Source organism: Eretmochelys imbricata, chromosome 2 (genome assembly GCF_965152235.1).
Source record: "Eretmochelys imbricata isolate rEreImb1 chromosome 2, rEreImb1.hap1, whole genome shotgun sequence".
Taxonomy (NCBI): Eukaryota; Metazoa; Chordata; order Testudines; family Cheloniidae; genus Eretmochelys; species Eretmochelys imbricata.
The window spans coordinates 74,241,459-74,263,441 of NC_135573.1; the positions used below are offsets into that span (position 1 = coordinate 74,241,459).

Here is a 21,983-nt window from a genome sequence, read left to right on the forward strand (position 1 = left end):
GGCCAATTATACTCCTCCTGGGGCTCGCTGTATTGAAAACAATTTCTGGACACAATTTGGGCAAAAAGCTGCAGCACATCCTGCCAACATATGATGCGCACTCTCCAATTTTCAAGCCACAACATATTCCTGTACCAAAAACAACTGCAAAAAACAAAACAAAAACCAAAAACCACAGAATTTTCTCATAGGTCACAGAACCTGTAATTGAAATGAATTATGTAGCAGGTATTACAAATTCTCTGGTCTAGTCAATCACCCATAAAATCTGCAAAGATGAAAAACACCTTCTTACTTGGTATACTTCTCTCCATACCCTAGCCAATACATCAAACCTTTAAAAATAGTGAAGGTCATTCTCTGTGCATTGTACTTTCAAGTGTTACCAAACATAAATAGCATCTTAATTTTTGTAGCAAACTATGATGTTCTGACCCAGAAAAAAATTAAGGTGTTTGGATCTCAGTGATTGGTTTGAGAACAAATGTAATTAAGTACTACACAAGGTGTAGCATTATACAATAGCAAACAGTTTGCTAGATAGAAAAATGCATACCACTTTATTCAGACAAGTTTTCCAGGTCCCAAAAGCTCATCTAAAAATGTTCAGACAATACAAACCCATTGGGGCTTTGGAGACAAAACCTTTAGAATAACCCAATAAATAGTCCCACATTATATTATTTTGCTGTTGCTTGAAAGATAATTTTGCTTTAAGTTTATTCACTGAGCCAACTGTGAAAGTATAGTTAATACTTTGCATTATTACAAATTAAGTTACAAATTTCATACAAGTGATGTAATTCTTAAAAACACTTTAGGGCACCTCAAAGAATCCAAGCCATGTCCAATGGCTTCTTTGAATTTTATGTATTTTGAGTTTCCACTCTCACCTCTGCACAGAAAACTGACAATTTTTTTCATTCTTTGGCTACTTTCTCCATACCTTTTCCTGCTGTTTTTTTACCACTACAGTATTTTGCTGCAATTCAGTAAATACAGTATTTGATAGGCCTTCAAAACTGTACAGACAAATCTATATTAGACCCAGCTTATGCATAACAACAAACTGTGTGCTGTTTCTTAGTGCTTATGTATTTATATATTCACTGTTTGTAGTTAAATAGTTAGCAGATAACGGTATAACATGATCCAATTGCTAGACGTTGACGCTAGACAAATTCAGACTGGAAATAAGGTGCACATTTTTAACACTGAGGGTAATTCACCCTTGGAAGAATTTACCAAGGGTCATTCTGGATTCTCCATCGCTGTCAATTTTTAAATCAAGGTTGGATTATTATTATTTTTTAAAGATATACTCTAGCTCACAAGAAGGTATTTTGGGGGGAGTTCTACGGCCTGTGCCATACAAGAGGTCAGATAGTGGTTCTTTCTGGCCTTGGAATCTATGAATATGTTGTCATATCTTTGGAACTAACATGGATTGAACGTGTCTGCATTTGATCTGTATAGATAGCTTTCCACATCAACCTTCACCAATGTAGTTTTAGCTAAGTTTGTCTCAGGTAATAGTACTGGAAGACAGCTATCAGCAGTTTGCCCTGAATGGATGTGGGTCCTAATCTTTAGAGACAAGCATCAGCTTTACAATAATTGATCCCCACCCCAATAGTGTCTATACTCTTATTAGTTGTGTGATGTATCCAGCAATGGAGCTTGTGCTCACAAACATGATTGGGGTTTGGACCACCCAATCTTCTTTATGTACTAGAGCTCACACATCTTATGAGAGGAGAGCAGCAGCAGTGACCAAAGAGACTCATTAAGACAGGAACAGGAAAGTTTAAGGTAGAAGTAAGAGATGTATATGTTTTTATATATCTGAGCAGCTTGGAACCAATAATTCACAATATACAATATAAAATGGTGTCTTACAATGACGGTTGGAGCAATACCCGGTTGGACTTCTGAACTGGCCGTAAGGTAGGAATTTAATGTGGCAAAGCTTAAAGTGTCAGTGAGGTAACACTTTCAAAACTGGCCAGACTTTATTTAAAATATTACCACTGAGCTAGTCTTCAGCACCAAAGAGTTAAGCTTGAATTGCTCCTTTGATGTTTTCTTCCAGAAGGATGAGATTAAATCTATAAAATTTTCAATGAGCTAGGCATTGGCAATGGTGCTTGATTCCCCTGTTTCAGCTCTTTTCACATTATACATCTGTACATTATTCATTCCCTATATTAAATCTGAGTTGTAAAATTTTAAAAATCTACATAAAATTTAGATAGGTCACCAAGGATGAGTTCTGATCATCTGTGACTGCAATAATTTGAAAGAGAAGATTAATAAATCTGTGGTTGGTCCCCAATGAAACCAAGCTTGAACCCACCAAGAGAGACTTTGGATTTTAGATTCTCTTGATACAGTTGTTCAACTCCTATTTAAATTAAAGAGTTGCTAAGCACACTTATGAAGACAATACAACTGTATTTGTGGAGCCATTTACAAAAAGCAAAAGGTATCATGATATAAATACATTGCCGCTTTATTAAACTCCTGGGTTGGATGCAGCAGACAGCAGATCAACCCATGAGTAGATTATCTTTTGTTCTGGGCAGAGGACGATTAGCAGTTACACATCATGCTTCTCACCAGTACAGAAGATTTCAAGGTGCTTTAACAAACAGATAAAGATTTTATCCCCATTTAACCGATGGGAAAACAGGCACTTTTCAAAATTGGCCTTTAATTACAGGTGCCTAAAACTTGAGATGCCTAAGCCCACATTTTCAGAGATGCTGAGCACCTGCCACTGGCTTTCACTGATGTGGTGGGTACACAGCCACTCTAAAAAGACTGGGACTGTGCAGGCTTGCCTTCAGTCCTAACTTTAATTCTCACTCTGCAATTTCAGTCCAGAGACTGCCCATGGTGTTTAACTGCTGGGTAGTTTTCAGATGGACAAGATTCAGCTAGTTAGCAGGATGAAATCGCCCAATTAATTTGATTTTTGACCTGTGCAGGATTCTCACTTGCATATTCAGAGCACTGACCTACTGAACCACTCATGTATGTGGGCTTCAAGATAAGGTACCATAACACTACATACTCATCCTCACTGGGGACCTAAGCAGATTCCAAACTCCCCACATACTTACTAACAGCTAACTATGTATAAAGCTCATTCAAGCAATAACTAAGCAAGAGTGAAGAACAGAACAATTTATGAAGATTCAATGAGTGTAAGCATCAAGGAGGAAAGGGAACTACTTAGAGTGGTACAAAGGGAATGACTAGAGGGAACAGGATAAAAGTCACAAAAATTGAGGCTAAATGTTAGGAAGAACTTCATGACAGTGCGATCTATGAGACTGTGGAATAGCCTCCCCAGGGAAATTGCTTGAGACATCTGAAACTAGGCTGGACACTAGAAAGTGTCCTGTAAGGAACATTCTTTCATTGGCAGAGAGATGGGCACAGTAAATATTTTCTATTCTTAGCTTCTACTTACATAGAACCAGGAGATGATCAAGGACCAACCCTTCACGTCTAGAACTGCTTGACCCTCCTACCCTACATATTTCAAAAGACAAACATTTCTAAGATTAAAATTCTTATTTTAAACTTTTAAAAATGTTTTGTGCCTGAAAAGGATCAAGAGCACTCCATTACAAACCATTTCATAGCCACTCTTGCATTATACTTCGAGGAGGCAGGGGCATGATCAGCAAGGACAAATTTAACTTTAATTAGCTAATCTTTAATTAACTTCTAACTGTAGTTTCATATGGTCTTCTAATATATTTAAATACATTAATGCTATTTGATTCCACCTATCCACCATTCTCTAATATACCTCTGGATTTTTCTTACATGAATAATCTCTCAAATTATAGTCATGTCACCCAGGGCCCGATTAAAGCATTCCAGAGCCACCACCTAAATGTCTTACCTCTGCACCATGGCCCTGACACTTGGGGAGCTGGTGGCAGGGGCTACCCACAGAACAACCATCTGCTGGGCAGGTTTCCAACACCACAGACCACCTGAAAACTGGGGATTCCACACAGTCCTCAGTTTCCCTTCCTGCCAATGCCATCTCAGCAGAGCTATAATGGGATGGCAGCACTGAGCCCACACCATGTGTCTTCTGTTAGGTTTGTGTTTTCAAGCTTTCCCGCCCAAATGCACCCATAAGAACTAGAAAAATATATATATATATATATATATATGAATGATTAAATGAAAGCCCGGATTCTGACATAATGCGATTGTCTGAGCAGAGGCCTCAATCTAGCTCTGAGAACTCCTGCTATTGGTCTGTGCAACCTCAAATAGATCAATATTAATAAGATGACTTATCTGGCTTTAAAACTTCAGTCATGTCACCTTTAGTAGTTTTCTTCCAAGACTAAAACAGTCGCGTCACTCTCCTCACATATTTGGTTGCTTTATGCTGTACTCTCTCCAGCTGCAGTGGGTGCACTCGGAAAGTTGATTCTGGTTATAGAAATATTACCAGTATGTTCTCTAAACTTAAAAATTCATTCCCATTCTGGAGATATTACTGCCCCTAACAGTATTCCTTCATTTCAAATGCACACACTGTATAACTTCCAAATTAACCTCAGATAGGGGGGCCAAAACTGGACTCTACACTCCCTTGTGGAATAAACTGCCCTTTATAAAAAATTGTTTGCTCATCATCATTTATATAATAATTTTTTTCTTGATACAGGCCAATATTCTATTAGCCTACTTTGTTGCAGCTGCACAATGAATCAATTTTAATGTTGGGACCAGGATGGATAAAAACAAATTTTAAAAAATGATTTTTTAAAATTTAAATCCTTGGATTTTTAAATTTAAAAATGGGATTGTTTTGATTGTTATTTAAATTATAATAAGTTTTTCTTTCTAACAATAGACCTGTTTAAAATTAAAATTTAATATAAAATATGTTAAGGCCTAAACTCATTACAATCTCTTAAAACATTTAAGTAAAAAATAAATAGGCTGAATTCATAAGCCTCTATCAAAAACTCTGAGTCAAAGGATGCTTGTGCATACAAAGAATGAATCGGGGGGGGGGGGGGGGGGAGAAGATCTAATTTCTGAGTTCAAGCTTTATAAATATGGCATAATAGGTCATGTATCGTATTAAGGGCTCGATCCTGTGAGAGAACCAGGGGCTATGCTACTAGATGCAAGAGACCAGCAAAGTCATCACCGGCATTGGGACCTGGCCTGTGACTCCAGGAGACATCATCCTGTATCTCTTCAGGGTCATCCTTTGAGCCCACCTGGATGGTCTCATACTCCTATTTTAAAGCTTCTCCCTACCTGGGCTCTGACTGGCTGTTCTCAAAATTATGAATATTTATGATTCCACCCACCATGGAAACGTAGTTCCCGGTTCATGGCAAAACACTGATCTGCCCAGTAACAACCAGCCCTTGCTTTTGAATCTGGGCACTTCAACTAAATGGCCTTGCTCGGTGTCCTTGCACATACACACAGCCAGATACAAACAGAATTAGTTTCTCAACCGCCCCCCGGTCCCTACACAAATAAAATGCTGCAGTGCAAAAGGCAGATGGTTACTTGAGTTGAAGTCTTGGATTGTTGTTAGCTTGTTTTTATAGTGGTAAGGGTAGGGTAGAGTGGGAGAGTTAAGTGACAAGGGAGAAAGAACAGAGTATGCAACAAGGAGTAACACTGGTGTTAAGCAGGATGCTGTGGGAAGAATGTAACAACATTCTTCAGAATGCAGTCTCTAGTGTTGATTTCAACATCAGGGAACAGCAGAAAAAAACCTGCTATTGCTGTAAGTGGTAAAATAAACCCTATTTGGAAGTATTTTCAAGAAGTTCCTGTACCTCTGAGTAAAAGAGGAACGCATGCCAAATGTAAACACTGCAAAAAAGAGATGCAAGGGCTGGTTGTCAAAATGAAACATTATGAAAAATGCTCCTCAGAAGGCAATGACTTTGACGATGATGTGGACAAGTCTGACAATCTAGATCAACTAATTAGTAAACTTATTTTTGCACTATTCATATGGACTGCCTACCATGTCCTACTATGCTAACAAACTTTAACTTTGATTATTATAGTAAATTTATGTTTTGAGTGGATGACTTATGAATTTCAAAATGTTTGTATTCAAAATATAATTGGTACGTTAGTTTGTTGTCGAAGTATGTCAATGTTTTACTGATACTGCAGGACTTCTGAAGTGATTTCTTAATTGCTCAATATAATCAAATCTCCTAGGTGAAGATTTTCTGTTTAAAAGTAAAGTTTTACTAGGGATTTATTAATTTCAACATTTAAAAATGTTCTTTTTTCAAACTGTTTGGTATGTTGCTAGAAATAAAAGTTTAACTAGATTTAGATAATCCTTATGCTTTATTAATTATTTCCCCTATAAAACTAAGTTTAGAAAATAAGTTATATCATTGAAACAATGGTATAAGCAGCTGCAGTAGGACTCTTTCATTTACAATCTTATTTTTTAAAGCAGTGCACTTAGTAATACTCAGTGAGAGAGAGTGATTTTTTTCACCATTTTCTTTCAGGGTCCACCTGAGACATAAGGGGTTATGATGGTCCATCATCTGAAATGTCTACAACTTCAGAGACTTCTGTTAGTACCACCAACAGTGCTGCAATTAAACATACATCAGACAATAAAATTACCTATATTAAAAAAGACTTTCTTCATAATCCAGTAAAATGAATGAATTTGTAATCAGGACCAGCAAATTCCATCAAGACTCCATAGACGAAAAGATTGCTTGGTTCATTTATGCAACCGAGTCTTTCTTTCATCTAGTTCAGAACAAACATTTCATGTATATGATTCAATCATTACAACCAGCATACACTCCTCCAGGCAGAGCAGACATTGCTGGAAGGCTGCTGGGTACAGCGTATGAGAAGGAAATTTGAACACTGAGAAAAAATTAATGAATTTTCCATCAATCTGAGTGTTGATGGGTGGAGCACGTACACTCTGATCCAGTAATATGTTCTTGTGTCACAACAAAAGGTGGGGTTTCTGTCTTACAGAAACAACTGATACATCAGGAAATGCCCATACAGCAGACTGCTGAAGAGAAGTAGCAGTAAAAGCTATGACAAACTGCAAATAAATACTTAAGTATCAAGTGCATAGCTTTGTTACAGACAATGCTAAAAATGTAGCAAAGATGAGAAGAAATCTAGAAGATAATCAAGAGAACCTGAAACTTGCAACATATGGGTGTAGTGCTCATTTGATGCATTTTTTAGCCAAAGATTTAAGTACAACTCCAGGAATAAAGGAAAATGGTGTTTAAATTGCAAAATACTTCTGTTACAACTGCTTTGCTTCAGCTTCATTGAAGAGAGCAGGAAACTAATTCTCTCCCAAGATGTACAATGGAATTCATTGGTTGACTGTTTTGAGCTGTTTATTAAGAACGGGCCTATCCTGATAACAATTTGCAAAGAAAAACATGACAGAACAGATGGAACTATCAATGTAGCCAAAGTAGTCAGCGTTGGACTAAAGAGAAATGTGGAATATATGCTGAATATATTGAAACCTAGTTCCATAGCATTGGAAAAACTGCAGAAAGATTGCTGCTATATTGCTGGTGCTGCTGAAATTTGGAAAGAATTGAAGAGACACTGAAGAAATACTCCACAAAACTGAATTCCAGGCAGTAAAGAGCGGCTGGATCAAACTCTAACTACACCAAATTTTCTTGCCAATATCCTCAACGCACCAGTCATGCCAACCATAATAAATTTCAGGAGTGGAAGTGAACTATTCAAGCAGTACGTGTTTGCTGATGATGTTGCACCACTGAACTGGTGGAAGTCACTAAATAAGCACCTGGAACTAGAGTCTGTTGAAATGATAAATCAGCTTTCAATAGCCGTAACCTCTTCCACAGACACAGAAAGAATATTTTCTTCATTTGGACAAATTCATTCAAATCTGAGAAATCAACTGGGAGTTGAAAAAGCAGAAAACCTTTCTATCTCTTCCAGGCTATGAATAAAAATGAGATGGGAGGGGATGAGATCAACTAGTTTTAAAAGTTTGAAGGACAATCTAAGTAATTTAGGAGATTGTCTCATTTTCAAGAGACTTAGGCAAGTGGGAGCTTAAGTTACAGTCACATTCACTTAAGCATATTTGAACATTTTCCAGTCTGACTTTAAATATACAGATAATCCCTCTGTTTATTTAATACATCAGATTTAGTTGGTAAATATGAAACATGTTTTGATAGGAAATGTTTATATATCCAAAATGTCTAAGATTTTGTTTAATAAAAATAAATTGTATATGCTGTTTTGTGTGTTTAAATTCCAGTTAACATCCTAGCACAGCTTGACACAAACCATGATCAAAAATTATCTAGTAAACAAGCAGTGTTGTTCATCATTTTCTAACATACTAAAAATGTATAAATTTAAGAATCTGAAAACACTAAGCTATATAAATTGCTTAAATAAATGTATATAATTATAGTGTACCATCCTAGATAGCAAAAAGATGTACCAAATCTAGTATAAAAAGTCTCTATTTAGTTGTAAATCAACATGTTTTAATGGTTGAACCAACCAATGAGAATGCAACTTTCTTTAGAAAACTGAAGTAGAAATGGGAAAGTTGATTAAAATCAGTTATTTAAATCAAGACTTTTCACTTGGTGATTTAAATAATGATTTATATTGCCTTGATTTAATCAATACACCCTGGTTGAAACTATCAGTATCAGTGGTGGGCAACCTACAGCCCGTCAAGTTAGCAAGCAAGCCACTGGCGAGCTGCAAGACAGTTTTTTTACGTTGACCATCCTCAGGCTCGGCACACCTGCAGCTCCCAGGGGCCGCAGTTCGCCATTCCCGGCCAATGGGAGCTGCGGGAAGCCACGCGGTCCGCAGGTTGCTCACCACTGATCAATATACTATGATATTTTCCCCCAAATCTCATTTCCCCCAACCACATTGGTCTCTGGTGGAGCTCCTGCAGTTTAAAAATTATTAGACCGTGTAAGAGAACACACAAACTAAAAAGAACCAGCTGTAGTTTGTCAGACAGTCCCTCTTTTAGATCGTGCTAGTTGCCTGAATACCCAAGAACAGAATTACCAGTGGCCGTTCAGACACACCCCTTTTATCTTGAAGGGCTAGCAAAGTTGTGTCCTAGTTCACCTTAAGCTAAGAGAAAGGTAGATGTACTGTTTAACAGAATTTGTCCTCCTTTAATGGAATATTTTAAGGTAAAGTCCTAAAGTACACTCCCATCAGACGCATGGTGACACTAGTGAGTTCAATCCCCACCATAAACACTGTAAACAACAAACAAGCAATTCAGTTGAAGACAAATGCATCATGCAACAAACACTTCAACATGCCTATAACCTATAGGCATACTCTGATATGTAAATTAAGTTGCACACTGTAAATATGTATTTATTAAACGCTTGGACTGTCAATCTGCTTACAGGGTCATGTGACAAAACAGGTTCACTCTGTAGGCCTTCCCCCGGCCCCCAACATTAACCAATGTGCAATAAGATGACATGGGTCACATGACACTTGGATTTAACAGATGTGGCTGTGATCTTTATTGAATTTCCTTAAGGGTAAGAGTTTAAAAAGATAAACAAAAGAAATAGTATTTTTCAATTCACCTCATACAAATCCACTCAGTCCTACTTCTTGTTCAGCCAATCGCTAAGACAAACAAGTTAAGTTTTCATTTACAGGAGGTAATGAAACCCTCTTATTATTCACAATGTCACCTTAAAGTGAGAACAGGCATTCACATGGCACTGTTGTAGCCGGCAATGCAAGATATTTACATGCGAGATATACTAAGCATTCATATGCCCCTTCATATTTCAACTTGTAGGCTCTAAAGTTTTACATAGCTGCACTCAAAACGAAAACAAAGTAATTCTGCATTTGTAAGTTGCACTTTCACGATAAAGAGACTGCACAACAGTATTTGTAAGAGGTGAACTGAAAAATACAATTTCTTTTACCTTTTTTACAGTGCAAATATTTGTAATCAAAAACATTATTATAAAGTGAGCACCGTACACTTGGTATCATGTTGTAATTGCAATCAATATATTTGAAAATGTAGAAAAACTTCCCAAAATATTTAGAATAAATTTATATTGGCATTTTATTATTAACAGTGAGATTAAAACGGCAATTAATCATGACCTTTTTATTCTCGTGACTAATTACGATTAAAGAAAATCATCATAAAGTCTGATGTCATCAGATCATCCATTGCCATGAAAACCCACTACTTAATTATTATGTAGAAACCCTATACTCTCCTCCCCTTTCTATTGCCTTATGAACTTGTGGTCATTTCTGTATAGTGATATTGTAAAAGACATGTTTCCCTATAATTTGCACACTACCATCCTGCTGGATGAAATTAGGTAACACCACATTTCAGGAACAAAAACACCAGTCTGGCACAGCACAAGCTGTCAAAAAAACAACCTTGTGGCACATTTACAAAAAGGTATTTCTAATGTCATTTTTTCTTACCATCCCTAATAGACTATAGCTATACCAGCAAGTCCTTTGTAGTGTAGACTAGCCCTTAAATGCCTTGTTCTGAATCCATTTAATTTTTACCATATTCTAACATTGTATTCTTTGGCAGGAAATGGTGGAAGTGGTATCGGAAAGGCAGACCCTGCCCTACATAAAGGAGTATTAGCTAAAATTGATACTAATCCATGGCATGTGACCTAGAGACCACAGAAAGGGCACAGAAAGAAGCTACATTACTTTCAAAGGAGTGTTTGGGCCTTTATTTAAAGATCCATGCTAGACAGTGAGTAGTGCCAGGCAGTAATGCACAAAGATGTTAAACAGCTGCGCCATTTTGATTTTTGGGATGAAGAAATATGGCAACTGAGAATAGTCTGTTTTCAGATTCTGATTCAGAATCTGCATGCACCTTGTGTAATATTTTGTAAGACATTCACAATTTTTAATATTGACAACTGGGCAAAAAAGTGTTACAACAGGGCCCAACGCAAATCATTCAAATTTAGTGCAATTAAGTGAGTTAATCTCATAACCCTCTCTGTGTTCAACAAGATTCCAACAGAGTTCTGTTATTTCTGAGCTGATGCTGTAGTTTCAGTATGACACATCCCTTTTATTTAACCTATTTTAATTTCACAGCCTCCATGTTTCCAACTCTCACAAATTATATTCTTTCTGTAAATGAAACTCCCCAAGAGGCCTCTCTCTCACTGGAGATGTATACTCCACCTCCACACAGCAAGCCATTACTCAGGATTTCTATAATGGTTTTAATGATAAGCTACCCTTTATAAGCTACTGAATACTGTAACAAATATTTTAATGGGATATATATTGTTTTAATGCATCTCAATCAGGCAGCTATCGCACTAGTTCCACAGGGATTAACCTTAAAAGGTTTTCCTCTTCATAATAATGTATAAATCTACCTGAGGCATATTTTTATTTTTTAGAACACAGTACTGTACTAACAGCCCTTCTGAGAATCCACACTCTGCATTCCAGAGTGACAAACAATAATTTGCATTCAAGTGCATCTCTGACTAAACGCAGCTTTTTAGGTTGCAGACTTGCACTGTATGAAAAAAAGCCCTGCTGTATGAGGAATGCTCATTTTACATACTTCTAATTATATATCTTCTCTGAAATGTCACTTGTCCACAGCCCTTTGGACTGACCATGTCCTAGAGCTTTGCCAAGAAATGCAATACTGAAAAATGAGTATCTAAAGAGCAGCTGAAATTACACTCACAGTACCTGCCCACACCACAATATAAAAAAAACAAAACACACAACAAGAGCACATACACATTCTTAATTGATGTTCTGCATCTCCGTGAAGCAAAATGATGGGCTATTCCTTTCTTCAGCAGTACTACTAGTGCAGGAGCCTGGTTATGCAGACAAAAACATTGGCTAACATTTTTTCATTTGAGAAACAGTTTCTTGGTCAATTCCACTGATTTTTAAAATATTATTCTACCACACTCTTAAAACCCCCTCATTTACACAAGATCATTATAATAATCTTTCCCTTCCTTTGCTATTCACATATGTCCCAGATTCATAACATGTGATTCTTTTCTGACAAGGCAGTAGGTGAGAATTGCCCCACTGATTTCAAATGAGTTAACTGGTGTAAAACTAGCATAAATAGGAGCCAGATCTGGCCCACAGCCTGCATGGGACATTCCTCCCCCAGCAGCTCAGTTTGGCACAGTTGTAGGTTTTCCTATGAAAGCTACATCCTTAAGCCTCCCTTCACTGATTAATGTTTACATTTCCTCTTGATGAGCCAATCCTTTTTGGACAGCGTGACAGAGAAACAGATTTAACTGAATTATGATTCAGTTAGTTTGTTTACAGCTATCATGAAAAGAAAATGAAATCAAATTGGTCAAGCCAGACCTTTAAAATACATATATGATTTTACCAGATGGTCCTAGCCTTCCCTGTGATTTGGTGTGCACTAAGTGTTAGTCCACAAAACTTACTCTTCAGCAACACTTCAGTAATAAAGAGCTTCACAACCAGAATACTGCATGCAAATAGTAGATCCTCATTTTGAATTACGTTGTATTCATTTTAGTATTAACAAGATCACCAATTAATGGGATTGACAATATGTAATAAAACCACTCATTTTCTATTACAAAACTGCCAAGAGGGCTGGTTGGAAAGTCTGCAGGGAGTAAAAAGCTGACACATGCTAATCTGCTTCCTTACCAAGCCTGAGCTATGCCTTCCTTAGAGTGGGAGGATGAGTGCAGGAATTTTTCTCCAACAATTGTTACACATTTCAAAAATTCACTTGCATTTTGGAGTGAATAAGTGCTACAAATATAGCGCTACACTATGTTAGTTTTCATTCCCTATCCTCCAACCCATCATATACATGGGAAAGGTTACTGCCTGATCTAACTTCATTCACTGCCTCACATCTTACCATGAGCACGGGCATGTACCTGGCATGGTTCCCAACCTTCCCCAACACCTGCTCTTTCTCCAGCGAGAGGGAGACCATGGTGTGCACTTATATAGGGTGCACCATACTGCAGCCTGTCTTCCCATTCCTCCAGAATCTCCTCCTGAGGTACTGGCTGCCCTTTCCCCCCACACCTCCTGACCCAAGCACACTCTGTCTGCGGCCCCACAAAGTCATAAGACCTCCTCGTCAGCCTGCTCCTGGCACTGGCCAAGATGGCCATCCATCATACCAGGAGGAAGAAGCTGGATGGTGGGTGCTCTGACTGTGGGACCTACTTTTGGTCCCTCCTTAAGTCACATATCCAGGCAGAGTTCCTCTGGGAAGCGTCCATTGCCCCCCTGGACACCTCCGAGGAGCAGTGGACGCTGTCTGGGGTTCTCTACTCGGTGTCCTCCTGTGAATCCCTGACTTTATCCCTCTGACCTTCACTTCCATCCCTGTTTTCTCATTTGTTGTTCCCCAGATTTAGCTGATGCCTGGGTTTGGTGGCTCCGGGGGAGGGGGGGGGGCAGGAATGGAGCTTTAGCAATGGCTAGGCTGACATCTACCAATCCCCAGTGCCTCAATGGGTCCATTACGCTTCACAGAACCTAGGCCTGCATAGAAGGTTCTGTTCTTATAGTCTAGTCCAAATGTGACAAGGCAGTTAGACCTCACTCACTCCACCCACATAGCAAAGGACAGTTAAGGTTTCTACCTTGCTCCTATCAATTTACTTAATACCTTTCTTCCTGTGGGCAAAAACCATGCAAGTCCCCACACCGATGTCCCCCAAACTACCCAACCTGTTTTCCATATAAATTCTGTTAAGACATTTTTCACTGTCAGCTGCAGTGGCAGCAGGAAACACTAACCTCACCAGCAGGAAAGTACCTAGCAACAAGGTCTTTCCACAAGAGGACAAGGCTGGGGCGAAGCCAAAAAGGTTATTCCTAAAGGATACATCAGGTTAAATTTTCTAATATCTTAAGTCTACTCTCTTTTTGCAAGCACCCACACAACACTGGGGTGGTGACCATATTAATAAGCAGCTCAACAAGCTGTACCTTTAAAATAAAGCTCACCTAGCCACAGGATGCTTCATAGACCCACAAACGCAGCATATATTTCAATTCTATCCAAAGCACTTCAGTCAGAGAGAACCGGCCTGAAGGCTGAGAAGAAGATGGTATGTTGGAAAAAGTTTTAGTTTCACTTCCTTACATGACCTAATGCTAGACTGTCTTGCAAGTCATAAAGAGGTTCTCTTCAACAAGAATCTAAGTTATAATCAGAATAGGATCCTCAACAATTTCAGGCTGAGGAATATTTACATTTGAAATGTCAGTGCAATGCTATTGCGCAAATGAGATCAGCCCCTTGCCCTACAGATCAGCTGTAGTGTTTGAGTACACTCAGAACATTTGTTTTGCCAAAACAAGTTCTCTTTAAGTAGAGCTCCACGGTGTGCCACTATAGCCCATTTTGAAAGCAGGATCTCTCAAATGGGCTATATCCATTGAAATTAGGGTGACCAGACAGCAAATGTGAAAAATCGGGACGGGGGTGGGGGGTAATAGGAGCCTATATAAGAAAAAGATCCCAAAATCAGGACTATCCCTATAAAATCGGGACATCTGGTCACCCTAATTGAAACAGTGTCTCCAATTTATCCCAGAATCAGAATCTGCTCACTCCAGTTTTTAAGAAGCAGAAAATAGCCTTTTTAAAAATTAAAAAAAACCCAATAGGCTCTGTGAAGGGGAACTGGGATGAGATAGGAATCCAACCTGTATAAGAAGAAGAGAAAGAACATCTATTGTCCAACCTACAGGTAGTAGGCAAGAGGTAAGGAAAGATTCTTGCACCACTCATACAAGTTACACTGGAGACTAACTGCATCCTTTAAGTCACCATTTAATACACACAGGACATTATCATGGGTATTACCTTACCACGGTGGTAGTATTTTACTTCAGATGCTTTGACATGCAAGAGGGGTTATCAAACAGGGTCCATATCTTTTGGAATGGAGCCAAACATATAGGATATGATTTTCAAAAGCACTCAGCACTGATCTAAATCTGTTCCCACTGAAGTCAAAGCTAAGACTCCCATCAACTGCAATGGGAGCAAACAGATCAACACTGAGCACTTTTGAAAGTCTAACCTTTATATATAAATAGCACTTGTCATGGGTAGCATTTGAAATTTTCAGAGACTGAAGGATGTGGGTCTGAACTGCAGTCTGTGAGCCTTACTTACCCAACCCCATAAAATGAGAGTACTTGTCTATTTAGTATCTTCTCCCATAATTCCTTGCAACAAGACTGAGCCCTATTCTACTCATTTCATCCATGTGAATAGTCTTATTTAAAGTCAATTGAACTATTTGCTGGAGTGCAGCAGGCAGGAGTTTGTGTTCTGTCTAACCAAACTAAGGTAATGCAATAAATCCTTCTTAAATACTTAAGTAAAGAATACAATTATTTTGTACCAAAAAGTAAATTCCACTGCTCTAGACATACTGAGGGAATAGATTAACTCAAAGAGTATAATATCAGTGGATGAAACTAGTTTAACAATACAGAGAAACCCTCGAGACATATAATGCAGGTTTTCTTAAGGATGAATGATTCATGGTCCAAAATTCTCAAGTAGAAAATCTGTCCAGGACTTAATACAAGGGAAACAAAAGATGTGAAGGACGATTCTAGACTTCTGGGTCCTAAAACAGTTAACATTCTACTGTTAATTTAACTCTATCTTCTATGGGCCAAAGAAATTACCATCTAAAAATCCCTATACCAACTGAAACTCTAGACATATCCTGTTAAACATTATAGTTTTTGTAATCAGTGGATGAGAACACCATCACTTCTGTTCCACATTCGTTATTATGCACAGAAAAGCTATACATCAGCAGTGTAAATACCAGTTTCTCCTTGAGAGAAGAGGACACTTACAGTAGGCAAATATTTATAACTAAACAAAGATATTGTGTCAGAAAATATATAATCTGTACTCAAGCTGTATGTACAAGCAAAAAGCCTGAAAGAGTCCTAAAAAGTTTAAACACTCATTCTTAAAAGCTTAGGGTAGTGAAGTAAGTGATATGGCTAGTGGACAAAAGGCCAATTAATAAATCTGATTTCCCAACTACATGTGGATAAAACAAAATTAGGAGTGGTATCCAAAGAAAGAGGGTGTAAGACTCCACTATTTCAGTGAATTAAAAATTTTACCTCAGATTTGTAATATGAAACTTGAAAAATACTTTAAATATTTGTGTGTGGCTGGTGAACTGATTGAATTGCCTAGATTGTGGCATAGGGCGCTGTGGCCAGGTGCCTGTTTAAAAATGTCCCCACCCAGCTCTGTCATTCCTGATTTGCTGCTTTACTGATTTACTTATATTTACCTAGGGCAGAGAATTATAATTATAAGCAAATATGGGGCTATTCTCTGGTGGGAGCCAAGATCCATTCTTGGCCATCAAAATTTATTACACCTTAGTGCCAAACCAAATTTACAGCCAAGCCTCCTGACTGAGATGTATCAAACGAACACCCTCTTGTCCTTCCTTTCCACCCCAGAAATATAATTTTAATAAACTAATATAAATTTAATATTTACAATTATTTACTGTAAGATGCAACATGATCTTATGGATTGAGCACAGAGTTGGAAGCCAGGAACTGCTTCAGCATTTGAATAGTAGTTCTGCTATTGACTCTCTAGGTAACCTACTGCAAGCCACTTAACACTCTGTATACATGTTCCCATATCTGTAAAATGGGGATATCTACCTCACAAGGATGTTGAAGACTACTACTTGGGTTAGTGGATAAAGCACTGTATTGGGACTCAGGAGACCCGGGTTCTATTATTTGCTCTGCTCCTGGAATGCTGGACGACCTCGGCCAAGTCACTTTGTCTCAGTTTCTGCATCTGCAAAATGGAGAGGGTACTCCCTTCCTTTGAAAAGTACATTTAGATTTACACATGAAAAGCACTGTACAAGAGTTAAATAATGCCCAACAATATTAAATATTATAAAAGCACTAATTTTTCACTAGATTAACAAATATACTTTTGTTTATTATGACCAACAACCATTTCCTTTGTTTAAAATAAGATGTGTTTACATAAAAGCATCGAAGGTATATTATGGAGGATAACTTGAGATGGTGTTGAACACAGTAGGAGAGAGATACAGTATTTGCTTTTCATGAAAACATAGTAGGCACAGTCTAACTTGGCCAAACTAGATTGCGAGCAGAATGTTTTTTGTTTGGTTGGTTTTTTTTACATAAGATTTGCCCAACAATTGACTTCTACTTCATGTTTTAGGATTTTTTTAAGAGTAAAATTAATGCATATTTCTAAATATAGATGGAACCAACTAACTATCAGAGTCACGCCAGCTTGGAGTGTGATTTTATGAGATGTTTGTTCTGGTCGGTATTTGAATATGAAAGCTACAAGGAAAATGCAAAATGCTACACAAGAAATTGGACAAAAGTTTATACAAGGTGCATTTCCCCCATCTCAAATTCAATTGAACTAATAGTCCATCATGATCTTAGTGGGTGTGATGCTGCCTTTCAGACGAAACATAATTTACTTGTGTATAAGGACTTTCATCCTACTAGAACTCAGGGTACTTCAGAGCCCTAAACCAACTGAGTCTTTAAAGATTTCATGGCAGCTTCAGCAAAATTAAGAATGTGATCTCGTGTCATGATAAAATCCCAATTTAGCTATTTAACTAAATATTTCCTGTAAGTTTCAGTTAAGTAGTGTTGACTTATATAGCAGTTTTCATCTGTAGGTCTCAGAACACTTTATGAAAGTATCATTATCCCTATTTGATAGATAGGAAAACTGGCACACAGACAGGTGACTTGTCCCACATCACAAGGCAAGTTGTTAGCAGAGCCAAGAACAGATTCCAGATCTCCTGAATCCCAGTCCAGTGCTTATTCACAAAATAAAGTTGCCATTCAAGCTTGCATTATTCATTTAACTATCCTAAAATGATGTATAGTGATAGTGTTGACGGGTAATGTGCTACATTCCATTCTCACAGGTGGGTGAATTGATAAAGAGGATTTAAAACATCTTGAGGCCTGGATAGTCTCTGGGTAAAAGGCTAAATGTAAGCAATTTTCATGTAAAGTATTATTCAATTGATACATTAATTTCCACCGTAATGTTTCCAGTAGTCTTACTACAGCAATTTTTCAAAAATTCTATTTTGGGGCATAGTCTTGTTGATGTGAATATCATTCCAACATGCATTATTGTCAGGCCAGAAATTGATTATTTTGTTGGTAGGTGCAGAAGTACTAAATGTAAACAGTGATTCCTCTCTGGTGCAACAGTGCAATGGGAGGATCTTATTGACCAAGGGGTTTCAACAAACACTGAAGACAGTGCTATCTTTTGTAAGTCAAACTGGAGTGCCTAACATTAAACTTACTTCTATCAAAAGATTTTGTTACCAGAATACAGCACAACTGCAAAGATGCAGCAGAATGCTTCCATTTAGCCATGTGGTAAAAGTCCAGCTTTCCTCTCAAACAAAACTATGCTACATGGCAGGAATTTAAATCTACAAAATGAGAGCTTCAGTCTTCCTGCCAGTAGGAATGATTCTTTACAAAAGGTGAAAAACCTATTGGAAGTTTAATAATGCTGCTTTAAAACTAAGCCCAATGAACTCTATCAACATAAAGGAAATGCCTGTAGAGACCTGAAGGCTTCTGGGAAGCAATAAGATTCTAATAAAGTGCAGGCTAAATTTGTGTGTGGCATTCATGGTAGAGTAAGCACTTGGATTCCACAAGTATGTCACCTCACCACATTCATTTGAGTGCTAAGCCATGAGCTTTTGGGGGAACTGTATGGATTCAGCCAAGATTTACTTACAAGGTTAATATCGTCATAACTGAGTTATTAGGGCCCAGTTATTCCTAATAGAAAATAAAGTAAAATACTCTGATTTTCTTTGGCTAATTTAGCAAAACACTCAGGTTTATTTTGATCCAGTTCTATGTACAATCAAATAGTATACATTATCTAAATATTTAGCTAACGTTTTAAGGACAGTATCATTTCCTGTTGCTGGTTTGAGAACATGAGCTTTGAAAGATGTGTGTGCTCAGAAAAGGCACAGCTTGCTGTCATCAAGGCAGCATTTAAAATAACTGCATCTTAACTTTAGAGGAGATACGACTGATCACATTATCACGCTTCAAGTCTACAGCTCAGAGCACATAAAACTAGTTGTATTCAAGGCTACATTGTTATCCTTATCAAAAAGGCAAACAATTTTAATTAGCTTATCTACTGGACCATATTCTCAGATATGTTAATGTAAAACGGTGCCAACAATACATGCCAAACCATTAATCAAAAATGCTTACAACTGTGACAAAGAACACACCATCCTCAAACCATACAGTCAAAAATGTAACACAACTGCCTCCCAATTGGAAAGAAGGGCTGAGTTCCCTGCCACACACCAGAATCAAAGAAAAGGCACGGGGATACGCAGTGTCTTCTAGAAAACGGCTGCAGTCCACCTGGTCGCTAATAAACCCTCGGTTTCGAGGAGGAAATGTTAGTGAATGTGTGACACCGTGACCTCTGCTGTCAAGCCTTCCACCAATCAGGGAGCAGAATTCTTACAAAGCTCCATCAATCTGGCGCTTTAACATCATCATCGACTGCAGTTTAATCTGGAGGATTCCATTTTTCCTGCACGCACCAGGGCAGGCAGGCACAAGCCGTTTTGACTCCATCCCTTCGCCTTAGCTTTCACACGCAGATGCCCAGCGACCCCGGCACAGCCAGAAATTCGGCGCTGCAGCCCAGCTCCCTTTGGGCGACCCCACAGATCTCTCTCGCTTGCATTTTTTATCAACACGCAAGGAAGGAGGGGTCTGTGGGGCGGGCGGGGGAGAGCCCCTACAGGCAGCAAATCTACTCACAAAATGTTTTCCAGCTGGACAATACAAACGCTATTTCCAACAGCCAGGCTTCCATGCAGGCGAGGCAGGACCCCGGCTAATAGGTCCCAGCTTATTTTTAACACGCCGCGGAGAGCAGGGCGTTTTGTTATGCAATCCCCCTGCCTGTCCCTTTGCTGCAGTGCCCGCGGCAGCCCCCACCCCAATCACGCAGGCACCCGCACCCGGGCGATCCCCGCAAGCCAGCGCGGGTTACCTGTAGGAACGCTCCCCGCGCACCGTGTGCTTCCTGAAGGGGATGATGGTGCCGTTATCCTGCAGGATGTCGTTGTTGTTCTCGCCATTTGGGGACAGCGTTTGGGTAGGTCCCGGCATTGGCGCGCGCTCCCACCCCCACACGGCTGGCTGCCTGGCTCGCGCGCGGAAGGTCGGCGGAGAGGCTGCGCCGGGGCTGCTCTGCTGCTTTGCCACAGCGGCTGCCTGCTCACGCTCGCGCTCCCCTGCCCACCTCCCTCCCTGCTGACGTCAAACCGCCCGGAGCAGCACCCTGGTCACGTGACACGGCCCCCCTCACCATAGCAACCAGCTAACTCATCAGATCTCCTCGGTTCGCACCAGGGCTCCGGCGTGGCCGCGCCAGTGCCGCCCAAGAGGCGCAAGGGAGGCGGGGATGGGGGCGGCCTACATCTGGCTCGCAGCGCGCCAGCGCCCCCCCGCCCCTGACAACAGCCTCGCCGCCTCCAAAGCCAGCCCTTCCTCTAACCGTTTCCTTTCGGTCCCCTGCGCGCCGTGCAGCTGTGTACACAAAGCGCCCGGCCCGGGCGGGGGGCGGCCCCGCAACCGCCTCAGGGCCGGCGCGTCCCCACCCACCGGCCCCTTGCAGGTCGGCTCCAGCCAGGGAGCCGGCCCGGCAGCCGGCGGGCTGCGCGCGGGGCCGACCCCAGGGCTTGCGGAGTCACGGTGAGGCGGAAACGCTGGAGCCAGCCCGAGCCGCGTGCAAGCGGCGGGGTTTTACCTATTAAAGGGACCTTCTACCAGGCGGCTGCGGCTGCACACAGCCCTGGAGAACACACTGCAGGGAGCCGCCGTGACTGGGGGGAGGAAGGGGGCGAGCTGGGATGACCACCCCCCCCCCCGCCGGTCTTTTCCAGCGTAGCTTTAACTTTGCCCCCGCGAAAAGCCCGATTCTTCTCCGATGATTGGTGGAGAAGGGTGGCATGGCAAAAAGCCATTTTCACGGCGCAGAGCTGCAACACGTCCTTCGAGCCTGCTTCATGGGACTAGGGGAGGCACTTGAGCGTTTGGACCTGCATTTATGAGGGAGCAAAACAAGCCTTTGTGAAAGATCATAATCCACCGTCATCTCTCCCCAGTAATACGCAGATATTTTTGGTCTCAAACTTCCGGAATTCGCATGGAAGCCTCACAATGGTCGCATACAATGCCCGGCTGGTCGTGATAAAATCCAAACATGAAAAGAGAGCGCGTACTCGCTCACACGCCCACCTTATTTTGCCCCGATATTTTTCCTATTTTAATGTGCATGCAATATTTGATCCCCCGTAATGCAAATATTTCCTCTTACTTCTCCTCATTTAAAATGGTGCAGCTTTTGAGGAGTGGGGTTTTTTTGTTTGTTTTTAAATAGAAAGTAGATCTGACCCTTACTGGAAAGGGGCTGGATTTAAATGTACATTATTATGTAACCGTATATCAGAATTGAGCTCCAGCCTATGAAGTATTATAAAGGTCTAAATTTAACACCTTCCCAGTACCCAGACCTGTAATTGCTTTCCTTCTCCTCTCTGCTACTCGGACTGGATTTCCGTATGAGACCCTAATCCACTATTTTGTGTCCTCGAGCTTCATCTGAGACTATGCTTAAATGAACATTTTAAGTTTCCAAATTTCTTTCAATTTCAGTATGTACTAAAACCATTTGATGGCTTTCCTTTTTAAAAAAATCTTGTTGGGGGAGGGTGCAA

At 39.9% G+C, this 21,983-nt stretch overlaps 1 protein-coding gene across 2 annotated transcripts in view; it reads right to left on the reverse strand.

Annotated features, from left to right (window-relative positions):
- Positions 1-21,983, reverse strand: part of MAPRE2 (microtubule associated protein RP/EB family member 2) — a 159,352-nt gene that overhangs the window by 72,375 nt on the left and 64,994 nt on the right. The window contains exon 1 of one of the 2 annotated variants that reach the window (XM_077810306.1): positions 20,255-20,431. The exons of the other annotated variant lie outside the window; for it this stretch is intronic. Coding sequence (XP_077666432.1) covers positions 20,255-20,373 — 119 coding nt within the window. The 5' untranslated portion in view covers positions 20,374-20,431. Of the gene's footprint in view, positions 1-20,254; positions 20,432-21,983 lie in introns of those variants that run through there. 2 annotated transcript variants of the gene reach the window in all.